Source organism: Notothenia rossii (genome assembly GCF_949606895.1).
Source record: "Notothenia rossii genome assembly, chromosome: 4".
Lineage (NCBI taxonomy): Eukaryota > Metazoa > Chordata > Actinopteri > Perciformes > Nototheniidae > Notothenia > Notothenia rossii.
Window position 1 is genome coordinate 31,859,470 of NC_136902.1, and position 20,179 is coordinate 31,879,648.

The following is a 20,179-nucleotide window of genomic DNA, read 5'->3' on the forward strand; positions in this document are numbered from 1 at the left end:
CACCCCCAAATAAAGCAGGTTAAAATAATTAAATTGCATACATTTTCTTTTAGTAAACATTGAAAACGGGTCCCACAGACCCAAACAGCACACAAAAGTTAAAGGTAAGCATATAATAATGTTCAAATGTGCTAAATATATACAGTGCAAAAAAACTAAAAAAGAGGAGTAAAAGTAGCCCACGACTTGTTTTATTTTTTTAAAGTAGCTCTCATCCTAAAAAAGGTTGGAGACCCCTGTTCTAGAACGATACATTTGACAATTTTAAGCTTGGCCTACCATTTTATTGGAGCGATGAGGAACAGGTGGGGCTTGAAAAGGCCCACCTGTTCAAAGTGGGGAATGACAGAAAAAGTTTGTGAACCTTAAATATATAATATTTATTGAAATGTGTTGCTGCACAGGTCACCTTTAGCTCTCTTAAGAGATGGGTGATGTCATTTGTGTACTTAATTATAACTACGTAGTTTTACTGTACTTACCGTAAACAGAATTCTAGGGTATCATGAGTATTTTCTGCTTTTTTATATTATAGAGGGCTCAACGCTAACTTTTAAAAGTGGTTGCAAGGCTGGCAACCAGGCATCAGCTTTTGGTTGCCAAAACTTAAAATACAGTTGCCATTTTTAGACTCCTTATATTTTAAATAATTAAGATACTATACAGTTATACATCAACTTAATAATGAACATGTGACACAAAAGAATGTTCAAATGCTTTAAAATAAGTAATTAACACAATTATTTGAAACTAAAGTGGCAGTAAACTTGTCCACCCTCAACTGCTGGTATACTTCATTCCTTATTTCTAAGTATGTATGCTGCGTATATTTTGTTGTCTTATGTTGTGATGTTTTTGTTTTGATGGCACCCTTGAAAGGGAGAAGCATTTATTATTATCTCATTGTACATGTATAATGACATTAAACGATTATATTCTATTCTATTCTACCAGTGGTGCAGCTGTTGTCATGTTCTACACAGATCCCTCACAAATGAATTGAGCTAGTCACTAGTTTCGTCATCCGCTGTCTCCCTTTCAAATGTGGGTTTTCTTGACCTTTGTGCTGACCCCCACCATAGATCCATTGGCCCTTCAGCATTGATGTCTTGGATTGGCCAGACTAATACATTACTAATGTTAAATAAATGAAAACCATTCACAGTTAAGAATTAAATATTAATTATCAATGCTGTAAATTATTTATTAATATGTCTAACTATATTTAAAATGTGTTACCTTTTTATAGAAGTAATTATATTTGTATGCCAATATTTTTCCTGTGGTAAAGTTTTGTTTAGTTTTCGTTTTCCTCTTTGCTTTTCGTTCGGGTTCATCTTACGCTTTATCAGTTGAATCACTTTCAACATTTGTTTGAGAGCTTGACGGGTTGGCCAAACTTTTTACCCCACAGTTAAACAACTTAATTTGCTTCGCCATTTTTTGTAAAACAAACACACGGCGCACCGCGCACCCATGGTTGTGTAATAGAGTGGCGAAGTCACGCCCATCTACTTCCGGTCCATGGGACCTTATTTCGGAAAAATAATGTATTGAAGTCAATGGAGAGAGAAAACTTATCTTTCAATCCCGTTTGAATTGTGCCATGAATTACACATATGATGTTTGTCAATCTTAAAAAAATATTTCCATGTAAAAAAAAACACAGTTTTTTGTAAAACTGTTGAAATATAAGACAATGAAAAATACGCAACTGGAAAGACTACAAATCCCAGAGTCGCGTAAGTGATGCCACAATTGTTTTCCTCCACTAAGAGATAGCTAAGATCAGCGCCATATAGATAGAATCTATCTATATGGCACTGGCTAAGATAAGATAACGTTAACAAGATGCCTGTGTGCTTAGTACCAGGTTGTTATCATACCAGCAATGGGTCTTGCTCGTTCTTTCGCTTCCGTCTGATGAAAGGTACACAAACCTCCATTTCCACATCATCCCGAACCATTTATTCCACTAAAACCTAGCCCCCACGCCAGGCTGAATTTGTTGTTTAGCAACTTTAATGATTTTATTCTCAGCAACAACAAAAAAATCAGTTTTGTCGGCCTGTGGCTTCTGAAAGTATTCCTCATATTTTGTAAACGGCACATTCTGGTGAAGGCCAACACATGATAATTCATTATCAGACAGTATTGTAGTGGCAAAAAGCTCAATCATGCTGATGATATTGGTACTGGTGCAGGTTAATCCATACATTGATAAGAACACCTCATGCTCTATTTAACCGAAAGCCTCTCTCACACAGTAACACACAAGCTTGTATTTCTAAGAATACATTGTTTATTACACAGTATTTAGACTGCAATATCATTCTTATGACATATCATAGGACATGTTCCTCTTTCCAGGAAGGTGGTCTTGTTGTTTTAGCAGCTCATGGGCCCTATACAGTAGGTTTTAAAAAGAAATGCAACTTCAGATTTATGATGGGAGGAAAGCCAAACAAGCAGAGCACAGTAGTTGGACTGGCCTCCAAGGGGTACAGAAGGGGCTGCAGGGAAACCAAGAAGAGCAGCACACAGAAAGTTACATGGAGCTTTTGGATGAGGTAAAACAGTTTCTGCACTGTTGTAAATTGGACTGTGTGGGCTTTGTCTATGTTGATACAGTACTTTTCAATGCAGAAGCAGGTCATCATTTTGATAAAGAGATATAAGTGGTATACTAATGGAAATGTTTTGATTTGAATTACACTGTTGAAGGTTTTAAATAATGTTATGCCTCAGCAACAGCCAGCCGAAGGAAGATGCATGTTTTTAGGCTGTCTGTCGCTCCATCAGTCCCTCTGTACATCGGTATGTCCGTCTTTACGTCAGTCTGCTGTCTTTCCGTCTGTACCTACTCCCGTATGCCTGTCTGTCCTACTGTACGTAAAGCTGTATGCCCCTCTGTTTAAAAAACCCCCAACAATTAAGATTGAACATCTCTTTTATAAGACAGTCCTGGCCAAGCTCGGAAGCAGCACATTAGGGCTGCAACAAACGACTAATTTGATAATCAATTTAATCTATCGATTAATCAGACTATTACTGTATGCCTTGCACAATTTCTCAAACGCTCTGATTTAGCCATCAACTTTTAGATTTAGCTTGAGGTTGTTTTAGGCATATGGAAACTAACAATGAAGACAATAAAGATGAATACTTGATATATATATATATATATATATATATATATATATGTATATATTATTAAATTAACTAAACAAATTGTGAACACAACTAACATTGCTTTTTATTTAAATTAAATAAATAATATTTCACATCAAAAGAAACAACAATGTTTTGACAAATCGTATTAAATAATGTGATAACATAATTGTAAACAGAATAGCTGAAACTTTAACAAAATAAATAACTCAGTCACCTTTAATCATTAACCCATGTTTGTATAATTTTGTTAACTCCGTGTGTTGCTGATGTGGAAAAGTTATTTGTGGATGGGGGGGCTACAGAGCTACTAGAAAGACAGTCGAACCCGGTGCATTTCTCCGTCTGAATGTGGTGCACTTTTCCTAAATGTTTAGACAAATTGCTCGTGTTACCGCCCTTATATGCTAAACTCTTATTGCACTATTGGCAAAGAGCATTGTCCACATCGAGACGGGTAACAATTAACCACACCTTGGAGCGCTTCTCTCCGCAATCCCCGCCGTGTGTTGCTGCATGTAGCAGCCGCGTGTGTGTAAACTGCCCCGCCCCCTCGCAACACAGACGGGGGAGAGAGAGATCTCGTCTCGATTGGAAAGATCAAAAATACACCATAGGTGCATTTTTAACGAGTTGGTGACACTAAGACTGCGATATAATGTTTATGTAGCAATAATACATATTTTCATATATTTTTTAAATGTCTCCAGTAGCCTACCGATAAAAAGACCGATAACGTTGGAGTTTAACGGCGTGTAAAACACACGTGATGACGTCACCAACGAATCGCCGACTGAATTAGTTGGCAACTAATTTAGTCATCGATTTTAATCGATTAAGTTGATTAGTTGTTGCACCCCTATAGCACAGTAACAAACAATAATCGAAAACAAGAACAGAGAACATATTAGTCACAATCTGAATTGCATCATACAAAGCATCTATTGACTGAGTTGCCTGCTTCTCAGTCATTTAGAAGATCCATACAAATTCCCTGAGTTTCAGCTCATATAACAGCTGAATAACACCAAGAATAGCCTTATTAATAACGATATGCCCCCTGAGTAGGTTCTTCTTTACGACAGTTTCTGTGTCCCTCTTGAAGTTTTATTTTTGTATTTTATTTAACCTTTATTTAACCAGATAAATGCATTGAGATACAATCTCAATGTCCCTCTTTACATCCATCTTCACATCCCCTGTACTTTCGTGTGTACCGCCACATTGTTCATCACTGTGTACATTCCTATGTGTGCAGGGCCGGCCCTAGACTTTTGGGGGCGCCAGGCCTCAGATGATTTGAGGCCAAATATCATATTTTGACTTTTTCCAACAGGAGTCATTTGGGGGGGCTCTTGGGAAAAAAGGTTGGGAACTACTGCTCTAGGGGGGTCCGGGGGTATGAACATAATCAGACAATTAGACACATCAGGGAAACTAATGGCAAGAGGAAAAACACAGGGAAAAGGACCAGACAATAACCCAGAGGAAAAAATGACAGGGAAAACAGCAAAAACACCCAAACCTACCTATACCTATAAACGTGACATAACATGAGAATCGTGACAGTGGCAGGTTTCAATGATACCCTGCATGATTCAAAACAGAACCCAAAGTTACTAAAAGCTTGTTTTTATACTGTGAGCAACCAACTTACTTGAGTAACCTTTACCGGTGTACCACGGCATTGTTTTGCAAATATCAGCTGATCCATTAATGGGTTTAGTGTGAGAGCTTGAATGGATTCACTGCTTTTTAATAGGCTCCGGTTTATTTTGACGCATGTCCTGAATGAAATACTTGTGTGTGGAAAGAAAAAACAAGTTCGGTAAGTGTTGCCAAATGTCCTTTATTGAATACTTCTTGAGCACACTGGCTGTTGTTGGGGTCTTAATGGTCTGCCTCCCGAGACCGAGTGTTTACGTGCAATGAGGGGATTTATGAATTTTAACACGACGGGATGGCACTCAGCTGCTGCGCTGCTCCGAGAGGAAAATAAACAACAGCATCAGCGAAAACACAGCGGCTGTCATCCAGCCTGATTATCCCTCTCACTGAATCTTTCAGCTGTTGACATTAGATGGCTCTCTCTGTTGCATCATGGACAAATGTGTTTACAGTTTACAGAGGATAGAGGGAGATTAATGCACAGGGAGGGAGAGAGGCCTCTAACGGTAAGGGAAGAAAGAGATGGAGCTGAAACTAGGGCTTCAGTTTTAAAGGGGCATTTCTTTTGCTTTTTCTTGTTGTTCCCTTTCCTATAGTGTGTTATATAGGTTTTTGTGCATGTTACTGGTCTGCAAAGGCTAAAATCCCTGTATTCCCTTCAGAGAAAGACATTGGGACATCACTACAGAGCTGGCCAACTAACCAATCAGAGCAGACTGGGCTCTGTTTTCAGACAGAAGGTGAAAAGAGGTGATGCAGCACAGGCAGTATGAGAAAAATAAAGAGCTTTTTGAACATTAAAGCATGGAGACATGTCACAATAGAGGCAAGAAATAGTAATATGAACCTGAACATGCACATAATTGGGTCCCTTTTAATTTAAATGTTATCGTAAGTGCTTTATGGACTAAAGGCAATAAGCGCAATATTTGGTCAATGACAAATTCTGGAAAATATTCAGAATGAAGTATTGTGGTGCAGTTGTAATTGCAATATCAGTGAATCTAATAGCAATTAGTTATCATTTCTAAATGATTAAGCCCTAGATGAAAAAGATATATGGATGGTATGACAGGAAAAGGATCAACTATTGCCACGACACAAGAAACTTGACTTGAGCAACATGTTCCATAGCTAAACATTGTATATATCTATAGTGCAATGGTTTGTAAGAGTGATGTGCTGTTAAAAATGTGGATTGTTTTATGTTTCTGTTATGTTTTCATTTCCAAATGTTGTAGTACACGTCCAACATCCAGACTCTGTTTCATTTGACTTATTTATACCATTCTGCAGATGTACACCCTTAGGACCCACTTTGAAGTGAAAATTAATCACTTGGATTTCGTTTCACCACAGTTGTTTCAACTCTGAAAGTTTGCAACAAAAAAAATGTGCGTGTTTTGCAACACTATTGACGTAGCATTGGATTTGCTATTGTGTCACCAGCAGGGACTGGTGGTGCAGTGAGTGATCGAAGGTTACAAGGCTGTAACGGGGGGAACAGCGGTGGGCTAGCTTGACAAAAACAACAACACAGTTCCACTTTGTAGCCATCCTAGGACAGTCAGCTGGGTAAACATGACCCAAGGGCAAGTCTGTAAAAACTTATGTTTTAGGTTTTAGGTTTAGGTGTTCAGAAAATAAATCTTATATGTCCTGTACACTTTAATCATGCTCTTGTATGACATTTTAGTTGTGTATTTTTTTAATAATTACCATAATACATACTAAGTTCCTGATGTGGCCGTATATCGGTATGGAGAACAGGTGTGTGTGTGTGTGTGTGTGTGTGTGTGTGTGTGTGTGTGTGTGTGTGTGTGTGTGTGTGTGTGTGTGTGTGTGTGTGTGTGTGTGTGTGTGTGTGTGTGTGTGTGTGTGTGTGTGTGTGTGTGTGTGTGTGTGTGTGTGTGTGTGTGTGTGTGTGTGTGCTCCCCATTGATTTAAGGACAGCACACAGTCTACACATATTTAAAGTAGCACTTAAAATGTTTGGCTTGGTTAAATCCAAACCGGTAGCACTCAAAGTGGTTTAGCTTATTAAAAGCACCTGCAGGATTGCTTTTTATAAAAAATATTTATTGTTGAATGCGCTTATTGCACTTTGGTAAAAAACTGCACTGTTGCGCAGTATATAGGTTTTTACTTAGTGAAGATGTTTAAAAATGTGCAACTGGTTACATTTTAAAAAGGATATAACTGATTTTCTTCATTAACCAGATAAGTGAGTGGTGCAGGAATGCTTTTTTGGTTAGCAGCCTGACATAAGGTCTGGTTAAAAGGATGTGAGAGAACTTCAGAGATGTTTTTGTCTTTTTCTTCTACAACATTAAATACCAAATACTAGCCCCTCATGATTGTCCAAAGCCTATGTGTCATAAAACAGCAGTTGCTAAAAAGTCACTAAATCAGACAACTATTACAACTACAGTATGTGCTTACAGGTATACTTGACTATAATAAACGTTGTTTGTTTATTCTTTGCAAACCATGAAGCAAGCTTGCATAAACAAGAAAATAATTTATTATTACTTTCTATTATGCTTGCCAACTCTTCCTGATTGTGCTTTGTTTATCCAGTGGTTCTCAAACTTTTTCTGTTTGGACACAAATAGTCACGTAATGGACCAAGTTAACATTTATTAAAATATATCAATATGAACGTTAGCATTCCTTTAAAAAAAAAAATAGAACAGTGTCTCTCTCTCTCTCTCTCTCTCTCTCTCTCTCTCTCTCTCTCTCTCTCTCTCTTTCTCTCTCTCTCGCTCGCTCCCACACAAAATGGCTCGTTCCACACACACACAGAGCCGAGCTTGAATGAAAAACAGAGACCCAGACGTACTTGTACTGTACTGTATCATATTATTTTCGAATCAATAATTTTCCAAATGTTCATATCCATTTTTCCTCCTGGTCTCTCGCTGTCTCCCTGGCATCACTCTGCGCCCCCCACTTTGAGAAACACTGGTTAATGCCAAGAGGGATAATGTATTAGTAATTCTACAATCAATATGAACTTGTGTATGTGCTTAAAGAATATATTGGTGTCTTCCACACACACAGACATGACCTTAGACGTGTAACTCGCTTAGTAAATAATTTCTCCGGTGTCTACTCATGCATTGGGAATGAAAATGGATCTGTGAAGAATCCATTATAAACGTCTGAGGCCTGTTTTGTTCAGCAAAATTGCTTGTCTTGTTTCTCTCACTGCAATTTGTCCTGTTGGCTTGCATGTCATATTAACTGGTCTGGTACCCAAACATCCAAATAAACATTTAAATTGAACAAGTGATGCACAACATTTGATTAGTGAAGCATTGATGCCAATCTTTGTAATTGGTGGTGAACATTTTTCTCTAGTTGCATCTCCTGAAAAAATGTATCATTTAATCTATGTTAATAGTGTACTATCGCTAAAAATCTTACACAAAATAATCAAAATGTTAATTATAACCATTAACTAGGCAATTTCTTCTTATCTGTATTGCATACACTTTATTTTCATTCCTCTTTCTCTCTCTCATTCTTTATAAAGCATTTTACACACGACAATTAATTAACTGATTCACAAAATAAAATAACAATCAAACATCTCTTCTCTTTTTGTGAAATTAAAAACTCATGAGTTTTTCACAGACTGCTGCCTCTAAAAGAGAAAAATGGTGATGATAGTGATGAAGATCACCCTCGTTGTAAATAATCCATGACAATAGCTAAGGAGGTTAATCTGTAGTCCCTATAGGAAGGTTTTTGCAACATTAATGGACTAATGTTGTCTACACAATGCTTCAACAAACACAACAGTACAACACAATTCAGTATAATACAGTTAAATACATTAGAAAAGTGGCAGTGCCACAAATGAAGATTATCCTGATTGCAGAAGAGATATGTTGATTGGCAGATATAAAAACTAGTGTACTCATGAGTAAAAACAACACAGATTGTTTTGGTAGACAGAGATTGAATTACTTTCATCATGCTGACTATGAATAAATGAAAATACTAATTACCAAGGCAGTGTTACAAATGACAAACAAGTGAGATAAATGGAGTGATTAGAGGACAAATAACACCAGACATTAATTACAGAATGCTGTTAATTAGCGTCACTAATGGAATTGTTTTTGCAGATTTGTTTGGATGTTCGACGTGTCGCCTTTCAATTTCCCCCTCTCCGTCTTTTTCATGATTCACTTGTTTTTGTGACACGATGATTAATGGTGTGTGTCTTGTTGTTTTTGTTGTTGTCTTTCAACACGCTCCTCAACTCGCACTCTGACACAAAATCACTGTTTTATTTTTTTAATGAGACGAGCCCTCTTTCTTTGCATTAGGAGCACATGATTGGGGAACATTTTTAATCTTTTCACTTTTATTTAGACGAAAATTGCAATTGAGAAATGATTCACATTATTGGAGGGCGTTATCATTTTTGCATCGTTATTCCTTTTACACATTTCATCGTGGTGTGATTTTTTTTTCTTTTCGTCTTCTTTTTGTAAGCGGATCTGTAATAAACAAATGTGTTTTATAAAGTCAACCTAATATGATTTATATACTTCCCATAATCCATATATTGCGATTCAATTCAAATTCATTTTCCAGCCCTAATGTGCATGTGAACCATCTGCACGCCATTACACACTCAAAAAACCACGGCAGATGTGGTCAAGATGCATTAATGTGATACTCCACCTGCATTGAAGTGTCTGTGTTAGTGCGTGTCTGGCTCTCTCTATGCAGGGCATTCTGGGTAATGGGACTGATGCTTCACACCCAGCAGCAGCTCAAGGCTCATGGCTCACTGGTGCTGAAGCTTCCGCTAGCCAACATGTAATGAGAGCTAATGGACTCAGCTTGTGTTTGCCTTCCATCCCTCTCCTCTTTCATTATTTCTCTCCCGCCATCCGACACTCCGCCGCAACATTCCCTCCTATCTCTTTGTCCTTGTTTGACACCATCCTGAGTGCTACTTCATTGCACCCCCACCCTCCCTCAGGCTATACTCTGCAGTCACGTGACCGGGCCCAAGTTTGTTTTATGCACCACCTCCCCTCTTTGTCTTCTCCTCACATGACCTCTCCCTCTCTCACACATAGCATATCTCTGTATTGTTTGTCTAGCCCAGAGGCCTGTATGATTAAGCCGGTTTTTCGCTTAGCGAGCTAACTTCAGGGAAACTATGGGTTTCGACGCTGGTTTTCTTCTTAGCGGGCTAGATCTCCATGTTAACTTATGGTGAGCGGCTAACCTACTCCGGAGCAACATCATCACTCCAATCTGACTTCAGAGGATCTTTCTGTACACATTGATATGGATGAGTTTCCTTGCAATCGGTGTGTGTTACCCTACTGCTGTTTATTTCATAAGGGAGAGCCAGATGGTGTGAGTGTGGAAAAAAACGACAAATCTGAACTTGGCAGTATTAAACGTAAAAGTCATTTCTCAGCCTTTGGCAGAAAAATGTCCATCATTCCCATTACCAGTGTAATTTCCCGATCATTAATACATCAGGTTTGGCGCGTGTGTGTGTGTGTGTGTGTGTGTGTGTGTGTGTGTGTGTGTGTGTGTGTGTGTGTGTGTGTGTGTGTGTGTGTGTGTGTGTGTGTGTGTGTGTGTGTGTGTGTGTGTGTGTGTGTGTGTGTGTGTGTGTGTGTGTGTGTGTGTGTGTGTGTGTGTGTGTGTGTGTGTGTGTGTGTGTGTGTGTGTGTGTGTGTGTGTGTGTGTGTGTGTGTCATTTAGCCAATAGCTGCGAGAGTGTGGCTGTCAATGCTGAATATGCTAATAGCCTGACACCTGTTTGTATAAGAAGAGAGAAAACACACACCTCCCCGTCAAAAACTCCCACACAACACACGAGCAGAACTGATTTTGAAGCTTTGGGGCGAGGTTGGTGAAAATCATTGATGCGGAACGATAAAATATAAAAGATGAGGAATGTGCTTTCTGCTAAAGGAGCAAGGCGGGAGGGTCAACGTGCTCTGATGTCTCCTCTCTTTTCTTTCTTTCTCCGCAGTGATGGAGCCCATGACGGTGACGACGTCGGTGGTCGGACCGGACGAGTTCGATCGCAACGCCCCGCGGATCTGCGGCGTTTGTGGCGACAAGGCCACTGGCTTCCACTTCAACGCCATGACGTGCGAGGGCTGCAAGGGATTCTTCAGGTGGGTGCTACGTCCCTGAGAGGAGAGTCCTTTGTTGCTTTCTGTGTTCTCTGGGTGTTATATTCGTACCACAACAGAGAATAATGAGTTAAGGATTATCTCTCCTATAGGCGCAGCATGAAGCGTAAAGCCTCCTTCACCTGTCCATTCAACGGGACCTGCACCATCACCAAGGACAACCGACGTCACTGCCAGGCCTGCCGCCTCAAACGCTGCGTCGACATTGGCATGATGAAGGAGTGTGAGTACACTTTTCCTCGCCTTAGACATTAAAATTGCGTTTATTAAATGTTTTTGTAATAGTTGCACTTTGCCCTCTTGATACAAATGACAAAACTTGACACAGACCTAGAACTATGTAGGTTGAATCAGATTAAGTCATTTAAAGACACATTATACTAATTTTCAGGTCCATATTTGTATTTTGTCATTCTACTGTGACATGTTTCCATGCTTTAATGTTCAAAAAGTTCTTAATTTTCTCATTCTGCCTGTGCTGCAGCACCTCTTTTCACTCACTGTTTTGATTGGTCAACTGCTAACAGATGTCACGCCTCTTAGCCTATGACGCACAATCTGTTGGAGCACCAGCCAATACATGTGTGACTGTTACATAGTGATGTCACTATGTTGCTGAAGTAAACAAAGGAACAATGGAGGTGTTTCAGGCAGGCAGGGGGGGGGGGGGGGGGGGGGGAAGTGTGTGAGAGAAACTCTCTCTGGAGGGAACTTTGGGATTTTAGCCTTTGCAGACCATTTACAGGCACAGAAACCTATATGACACACTACAGGAAAGGGAAACCCCCAAAAAGCTAAACAGGGCCCCTTTAAAAAAAACGTTTACACTAAAGGACTTCTAACCAGATGAAATTACTACATAATCTCGTATAAAGTAGTTAAAAAATGAATTATTAGGTGGAAATATGTAACATCTTGTCTTCATCTTGAGATTGCTTTGATGTTGGGCATCTGAAGCCCCTCCTGATGCTTCGGGACCCCTGCTTTCCTTGAGTCTGCAGCCATCGCTGCATGAAATACAGTTAGCTCTTTGTTATTATTTTTTTGCTCTAGCCCAGACTGTATTTTTTAGCAGTGCCATTTTTCAACTCATTGCCTATCATATTACACATAGAGCCAGTTAGAGGATGGCCAGCTATAGTCTAATTTAATGAGCTGTTGTGTCTCGCTCACCTAAACCACCCCTCACCGCCCCAGTTTTAACATGTCAGGGTCCAATTAGGACAGTTGAGAAAAAAAAGAAGAAGCTTGAATCCAGTTTTTAGACCAATGCATTATTGAAATCAACCCAAAATCTGAAATAATATTAATTAGTTTTAGTCCTGTTTTTTTGCTGTTATTTTGTATTGATGCTTTTTATAATCATTCTACAATTACACGTAACATATACTGATTATGTCATCTTAATGTTCTTTTTTTCACTCCGTTTTAGTACTGAAAAAATCAATATATGCATTTTTAGATGTACCAACCGCCTGGAGAGATAAGTGTCAGGTTGGCTGGTGTAAGCAGTAAACTGGCTTCCTGCATTTAATCTACACTGAACAAAAATATAAATGCAACACTTTTGTTTTTGCTCCCATTTTTCATGAGATGAACTCAAAGATCTAAAACATTTTCTATATACACAAAATAACCATTTCTCTCAAATATTGTTCACAAATCTGAAAAAAATCTGTGATAGTGAGCACTTCTCCTTTGCCGAGATAATCCATCCCACCTCACAGGTGTGGCATATCAAGATGCTGATTATACAGCATGATTATTGCACAGGTGTGCCTTAGGCTGGCCACAATAGAAGGCCACTCTGAAACGTGCAGTTTTGCTTTATTGGGGGGGTCTGGGGGGGTCCGAAAACCCTAGGGTTAAACCCTAACCCTAACATGTCACCCATTGAGCATGTTTGGGATGCTCTGGATCGGCGTATACGACAGCGTGTTCCAGTTCCTGCCAATATCCAGCAACTTCGCACAGCCATTGAAGAGGAGTGGACCAACATTCCACAGGCCACAATCAACAACCTGATCAACTCTATGCGAAGGAGATGTGTTGCACTGCGTGAGGCAAATGGTGGTCACACCAGAAACTGACTGGTTTTCGGACCCCCCCGAGACCCCCCCAATAAAGCAAAACTGCACGTTTCAGAGTGGCCTTTTATTGTGGCCAGCCTAAGGCACACCTGTGCAATAATCATGCTGTCTAATCAGCATCTTGATATGCAACACCTGTGAGGTGGGATGGATTATCTCGGCAAAGGAGAAGTGCTCACTATCACAGATTCTTTCAGATTTGTGAACAATATTTGAGAGAAATGGTTATTTTGTGTATGTAGAAAATGTTTTAGATCTTCGAGTTCATCTCATGAAAAATGGGAGCAAAAACAAAAGTGTTGCATTTATATTTTTGTTCAGCGTAATATTTAAAGAACTTCAGGGAGAGCAGCAGCCAATAGAATCAATGGTCGGGTGCAAATTTGAAACAAGCAGACAGTCAATAATGGATATACATACATAAAGGCAGGATGTGCCATATGGCAAAGTCAGGCGCGGGATAAATTAATTAAATTAAATTAACTTAATTCTGCCAGATGGGGTTTCATTATTAATGTGGTGTGGATGACATTAATCAAAGTGTAGTTATTTATCTTAAATTGATGTAAAGAGCATGGTTTTATGTTTGAAAGGCTGTTTGACGATAGTCTGCTCTTACCATGTTGGTTATTCAGTTCCACGATGTAATACAAGTCGACAGGGGTTTGTGAAGGGAGAATGAGACATCAGCTCGATCCCATGTTAACACGAAATGACACATCGTGTCACAACTGATTCTAAGATAACTCTTTATTCTTCAAGCAAATGATCATTATCTGGTAGTTTATACTTTATACTAATGTCATAAGATTGTTACAAATCAGTGTGCAAATTAATTTTAAACAAACCAGTAGGAAGTAGCACCAACAGTAAAGTATCAGCTTAACCGTGACAAGAAGTAGACGACAAGAGGAGAATGAGAGAGTGGGAAGGGAGGAAGGAAGGAAGCCAGGGGGGGTTAGGTCCTGTTCAACAATGACTGTCTTTCTTCAAAGAGACACACAATGGTCTGGCCCACATTTCCATTCACAGACAGACAGTGTGAAACAGAGATGTGTAAGTGTTTGTAGTCACTATCACATCACCCATTGGCTTGTGGACTACCGTTTCGAGGACTTGGCAATTTGGCCGTCACCATCTTTGCTTTAGCAGTTCAAAGTGACAAGAAAGGGTGAAGCCAATATAACACTGAAATTGATCTTTTAAGGTGACTAAAAAAGTGATTTAACTTTTATGAACCAAAACCACACTCCTCTCCTCTCCTCTCAATTAACTGTCATTGGGATTGGGGAAACGTTTGGAAATCGTTTTTCGCAAGGACACATTAAGAGGACTTTCCAGGATCGAACTGGTTCATTTGTATTTTGTTATATTTACTAGTAGTGCTGTGTACCTGGACTCACATTCAGGTTCAGGTCCGGACTCAAGTCCAGAGGTTCAGGTTCAGGTCCGGACTTATAAGTCCGGACTTGTGTCAAGTTGTGTGAGTAACTAAAGTGAACTTATTGTGAGCTAATTATCAATTGAAAATAAACTCATAATCAACTCAAATTCAAACTCGTCAGGTTTATTGTGCCCCCTTCCAACTTGTGTCTACACCATGTCTTTTCTAGAACTCTACATGTGTTACTAACTACACAACACAACTACATACATAGTGATGTACATACAAGACTCAATATGCAAGAGTACAAGTCTATGTGTTCTTGTTCAAGAACAACAGCATATTGACATTGTCTGGGTGAAGTGTTGCTCTTTCGGCAGACACTATATCACCATACATACAAAGGAGTTAGCTTAGCAACACTACCAAATATGGCAACCAGTATCCCACGCTGTCAGTGTCCACTATGTCTAAGCCAGCTTCCCTTGACGTCACACAGATCTCTCGAGCAGTTGCGATATTTTGCGAGACTTCGTGAGCTCAGTAATGGCCGCCATATCAGAAGCCAAAATAATGTTTTTCGTCTTTTCTCAGCGCAAATTTCTCGATCTATGGAAGGTTTTAGATGGTTTAGAACACAAAGGAGAATATACGTAAGTACCGGTTCCTGACGTTCCGGTTTTAACCGGACTTGAACCGAAACTTTTTACAAGTCCAGTACCGGTTCGGCGTACCGGTACGCAGCACTATTTACCAGTGTCTTTGCTTCCGGCAACAAAGAATGACGTAACGGACCACACCAACAAAGAAGGTAGTGGAGGGGTCTGACAAAACAGTAACATACAGTTCTGTTTAAAATACACCCTTCCTCCTCCACTCTTATTTTGACAGTTAAGATATCACCATGTACACTCCTCTGATCGTTCTTTTTTGATTTGCCTTGTTTTTTTATGGCAATATATTGTTTGACATGTAAATGATCGGATGGAACATACCATGATGACATTTGGGATGCGGATTTCTATATACCCGTCCCCTGTTAAGGAGGAGAATTAGGAAGACATTTATTTATTTTCAATGAGAACTGAGGATGGGAGCTCCAAGTTGCCAACACAAAGGGGACATTTCGTTAGATCTGAGATGCACATTTCTCTGACGTTTGTTTCTCTCTGGGCTACAATAAATTGGGTAGATGAATTGCCAGGGTCAGAAGACCCTGGTTTGGGTGGGATGTTATATTGTTTTCTTTTTGTATTTTGCGTTTGTGTTACATTAGTTATAATGTTAAATAATAAAAGCAGTGACAATCCGTTTTGTGTATGGTGCCAAAATATACAACATATTAAATATAATCCCACAGATATGCAGCAGTCAGCATGCAAAACATGAAAATCTATTCTTGAAATATTAAAGGCTTGGGAAATCCCATAAAAAGGAATAAAGTACTATCTCTTCTTAAAAAAGACAAAGCTGATGTGGTCTTCTTACAAGAAACCTTTCTCTCAGATACTGAACATCTTAAATTGAAAAGAGATTGGATAGGTCAGGTGTATTTCTCATCATATAAAACCCATAGTAGAGGGACAGCTATTGTGATAAACAAAACTTGCCCATTTGAATTAGAACAATTAGTTACGGACCCAAATGGTAGGTTTGTTTTGGTTGTTGGTACTATTTTTGGAACCCCAATCACCTTTTTAAATATCTATGCTCCCAATATAGATGAACCAATGTTCATGTCTGACATGGTGCTGCTCTTCAATGAAAACTGCAAAGGATTAGGACTGATGGGCAGCGATTTTAACTGCACTCTTAACCCTACATTAGATAAATCTAACCAGTCCAAGAGCCACAATCTTAAATCCTCAAAGGTCCTTCAGGGGCTTTGTGCAGAATGTGGCCTTATTGACGTATGGCGTCAATTAAATCAAGATGTCAAAGATTACACTTTCTTTTCAAATGTCCACAACTCTTATTCTAGAATAGATTATTTTTTTATTCCCTCAAAATACATGCATCGGGTAAAAGAATGTAAAATTGATTCCATTAATATTTCAGATCATGCAAGAGTTCATCTAACTATTCACTTGGAGAGTGGAGAATTTGTATCCAGGCGCTGGAAATTTGATAACTCCTTACTTAGAGACGAAAAATTCAAATTAAAAATGCGAATGTGGATAATGTACTATATAAAAGAAAATAATGACCCCTCTATAGATCCGAATATTATTTGGGAAGCTGGGAAAGCTACTTTAAGAGGACTTATTATCTCATACACATCTTTTAAAAAACGTGAAAATGTTAAGCTCAGACAAGAACTTGAAAGAGAAGTAAACAGATGCGAAGTACTTCATAAATCCGCATCAACAGATGAAAACTGGAAACAATTAAACACAGCCAGAGCTAAATTAAATATTGAATTAACAAATGAAATCATAACACAAATGAATCTTATCAGACAAAATAATTATGAATTCGGCAATAAACCAAGTAAACTACTTGCCTATCAATTAAAGAAGGAGCAAGCAGAAAGGGCTATAAAGGCAATTCGTCTGAAAGACGACAAGATAACCTACCACCCAAAACAGATTAACCAGACTTTTTATTAATTTTATAACAAATTATACAAATCTCAATGTGATTACTCACAAGATGAACTGGACAATTATCTCCATAACATTAATTTACCTACATTATCTGATTTAGATCAAGAGTATCTAAACTCATCAATTACAGAAGTAGAAGTTTTGGCTGCAATTAAATCTATGCCTATAAATAAAAGCCCAGGGCCAGATGGCTTCTCGGCAGAATTTTATAAAGAGTTTTGGACTGAACTTCAACCTATATTTATGTCAATGGTTAACAACTTCTCTCACAACAGAACACTTCCTCAATCAATGAATCTTGCATATATTACTGTACTACATAAAGATGGGAAAGACCCCTTGAATTGTTCTTCATTTAGGCCTATAAGCCTCTTAGATCATGATTATAAGATTATCACCAAATTATTAGCAAAACGATTGGAAATTATTTTACCTAAACTAATTAGTCATGATCAAACAGGTTTTGTCAAGGGCAGATATTCTTCTGATAATATAAGGAGACTTTTGAATATTATAAACCATTTGGACACCTGTCAGAAATCATCGCTGCTTCTTTCTTTAGATGCCGAGAAGGCTTTTGACAGGGTTGAGTGGAATTTTCTTTTTGCTATCTTGAACAGATTAAATATGGGCTCTCGATTCATAGAGTGGGTCAAATCAATTTATAAAAATCCTAAAGCAGCGGTTATCACTAACTGCAGTTCCTCAGATTTCTTTTCACTAACAAGGGGGACAAGACAGGGATGTCCACTGTCACCTTTGCTTTTTGCAATTGTAATTGAACCACTGGCGTCATGTGTGCGAGACAACATAAGTATTAAAGGAGTGAAGATTAACGATGAACACAAAATGTCTCTGTATGCTGACGATATCATTCTTTACTTAACAGACCCAGATAATTCAGTACCACATCTGCTCGACACGATAGAGCAATTTGGAACTACTCAGGATATAAAATTAATTTTAAGAAATCGAATGCTTGTTTCTTACATATGACGCCAACAGCAAATCTGGAAAAGTCTTGTTCTTTTAATTTGTCACCAGGTGGCTTTAAATACTTAGGAATAAATATAACACCACACCTGGATAATCTGTTTAAAGAGAATTACAATCCGCTCATTGACAAAAATCAAACAGGATTTATCCAAATGGTCCACATTACCAATATCACTACTAGGAAGAATCAATGTAATAAAAATGAATATTCTACCGAGATGTATTTTTTTTTTTCAAATGTTACCATGCTATTTATCCGCTGATTATTTTAAATCTCTCAATAGACACATCTCAAAATATATCTGGTGTAATAAAAAACCAAGAATCAAGTTAATTACTCTTATGAAACCAGAAACCATGGGGGGTCTTGGTCTTCCCAACTTTCAACACTACTTCTGGTCAGCTCAATTAAGAAATGTACTATCTTGGTTTCTGGGAAGAAAGGATTCACGATGGGTTCAGATAGAAGCCAGTGTCTTTGACCCGCTGCCAGTGGAAACTCTTATATTTGTTAAAGACTTCAATAAGGTGAAAAATATGGCCAAATGTTTTACAGTGGTCAATACACTGTTAGCCTGGAGGGACTGTACAAAAAAAGTTCATGTTAACTCAGGTATTTCAATCTTTTCTCCTATTTTGAACAATCCTGATCTTAGCAAATATTTGTTGTCAATCAATATAAACAAATGGACGAAATCAGGTATAAAGCAATTGAAACATTTGTTTCACAAAGATATAACATTGAAATCATTTAATGATTTAAGAGCAGAATATGACATTTCAAATAAGGATTTTTTCAGATACCTGCAAATTAGGAACGTGATCCAATCAATTATTAAAAGCAATAAATTGAGATCGGGATTGTTGGAAGAGGAGGAGATATTGATGTCATCGAGCACAATCAAAGGTAAAATTTGAGAATTTAATGCAGTTTTTTCTAAAAGAGCTCAATCATCCTTTCCAACCTTAAAAAAAATCTGGGAAAAGGACTTAGGGATACAGATAGATGAAACTACATGGCTGAATATCTGTGAAAGAACACATTTTCCATTCACAAGCAATCAAATCAAAGAAGCAAACTTAAAATTTCTCAACAAATTTTACCTCACACCCAGAAAGATGTATAACATTTCCAAAGAAAACTCTCCAAAATGTCCGAGATGTAAAGTAAAAGAAGGAACATTTATGCATCTGTTTTGGGACTGTGATCTCTTGAAACATTTCTGGGATTCAATTCATGCGCTCACAAAAGCCGTTTTAGGAATCGAAATGAGCCAAAATCCATGTTTTTTCCTGTTAAATGACATGCCAAACTTTAAACTGAACCCCAAACATTATAGAATACTAATCACAATAACATATTTTGCCAAGAAATGTATACTTTTACTCTGGAAGAATGAACGTCCTCCAACATTTAAACTTTTCATTGATCAGATAACACATTTTTTACCTCTGGAGAAAATGACTTTGGAAAAATATAATCATGGACATATCTTTCAAGCTCTGTGGTTGCCATTGTTTTCATATTTGGAAAATATATCTGAGATATGACCAGTGATGGAATGGTGCATTCTGTGGCTATTTTTCCTGACGGCCGGAAATACTAGTTGTGTTCTCATTGTTTATATTGTCGCTGTATTGTATAATTAATTGTATAATTATTTGTTTGTTTTACTTTGATGTGGGCTTATTATTATTATTATTTTTCTTCTTTTTTTTTCCGTTTTATGTTTATTTTCATTTTCATGGCTCTGTTGTTTGAGTTATATTGAGAAGCATTTTTATTTTTTTATTTTTTTTATTTTTATTTTTTTTCTTATATAAATGTTTTTGGTTTCGTTAGTGTGGGCATGTGCGGGTGGAGGGAGGGAGGGGGGAGTGTAGTGAGTGTACTGTGATATTACAATCTATGAAATGGCATCGATTATTGTACACTATAATGAAATAAAAAGACTTGTAAAAAAAAAAAACACACTGATAAAGGTTAAAGTTAGAAGAAGAAGAACACACAAACTACACCCAAACAGGACAATATATTGTTAGTTATCACAAGGCTCTAAACATACCTTGCTTTAT

The 20,179-nt window shown here is 38.1% G+C and overlaps 1 protein-coding gene across 2 annotated transcripts in view; it reads left to right on the forward strand.

Annotated features, from left to right (window-relative positions):
* LOC307036666 (vitamin D3 receptor A) overlaps positions 1 to 20,179 on the forward strand; it is a 116,077-nt gene that overhangs the window by 65,077 nt on the left and 30,821 nt on the right. For both annotated transcript variants that reach the window (XM_079677190.1, XM_079677191.1), the window contains 2 exons: positions 10,862 to 11,009; positions 11,120 to 11,250. In XM_079677190.1, the coding sequence (XP_079533316.1) occupies positions 10,864 to 11,009; positions 11,120 to 11,250 (277 nt within the window). In that variant the 5' untranslated portion in view covers positions 10,862 to 10,863. The remainder of the gene's footprint in view (positions 1 to 10,861; positions 11,010 to 11,119; positions 11,251 to 20,179) is intronic.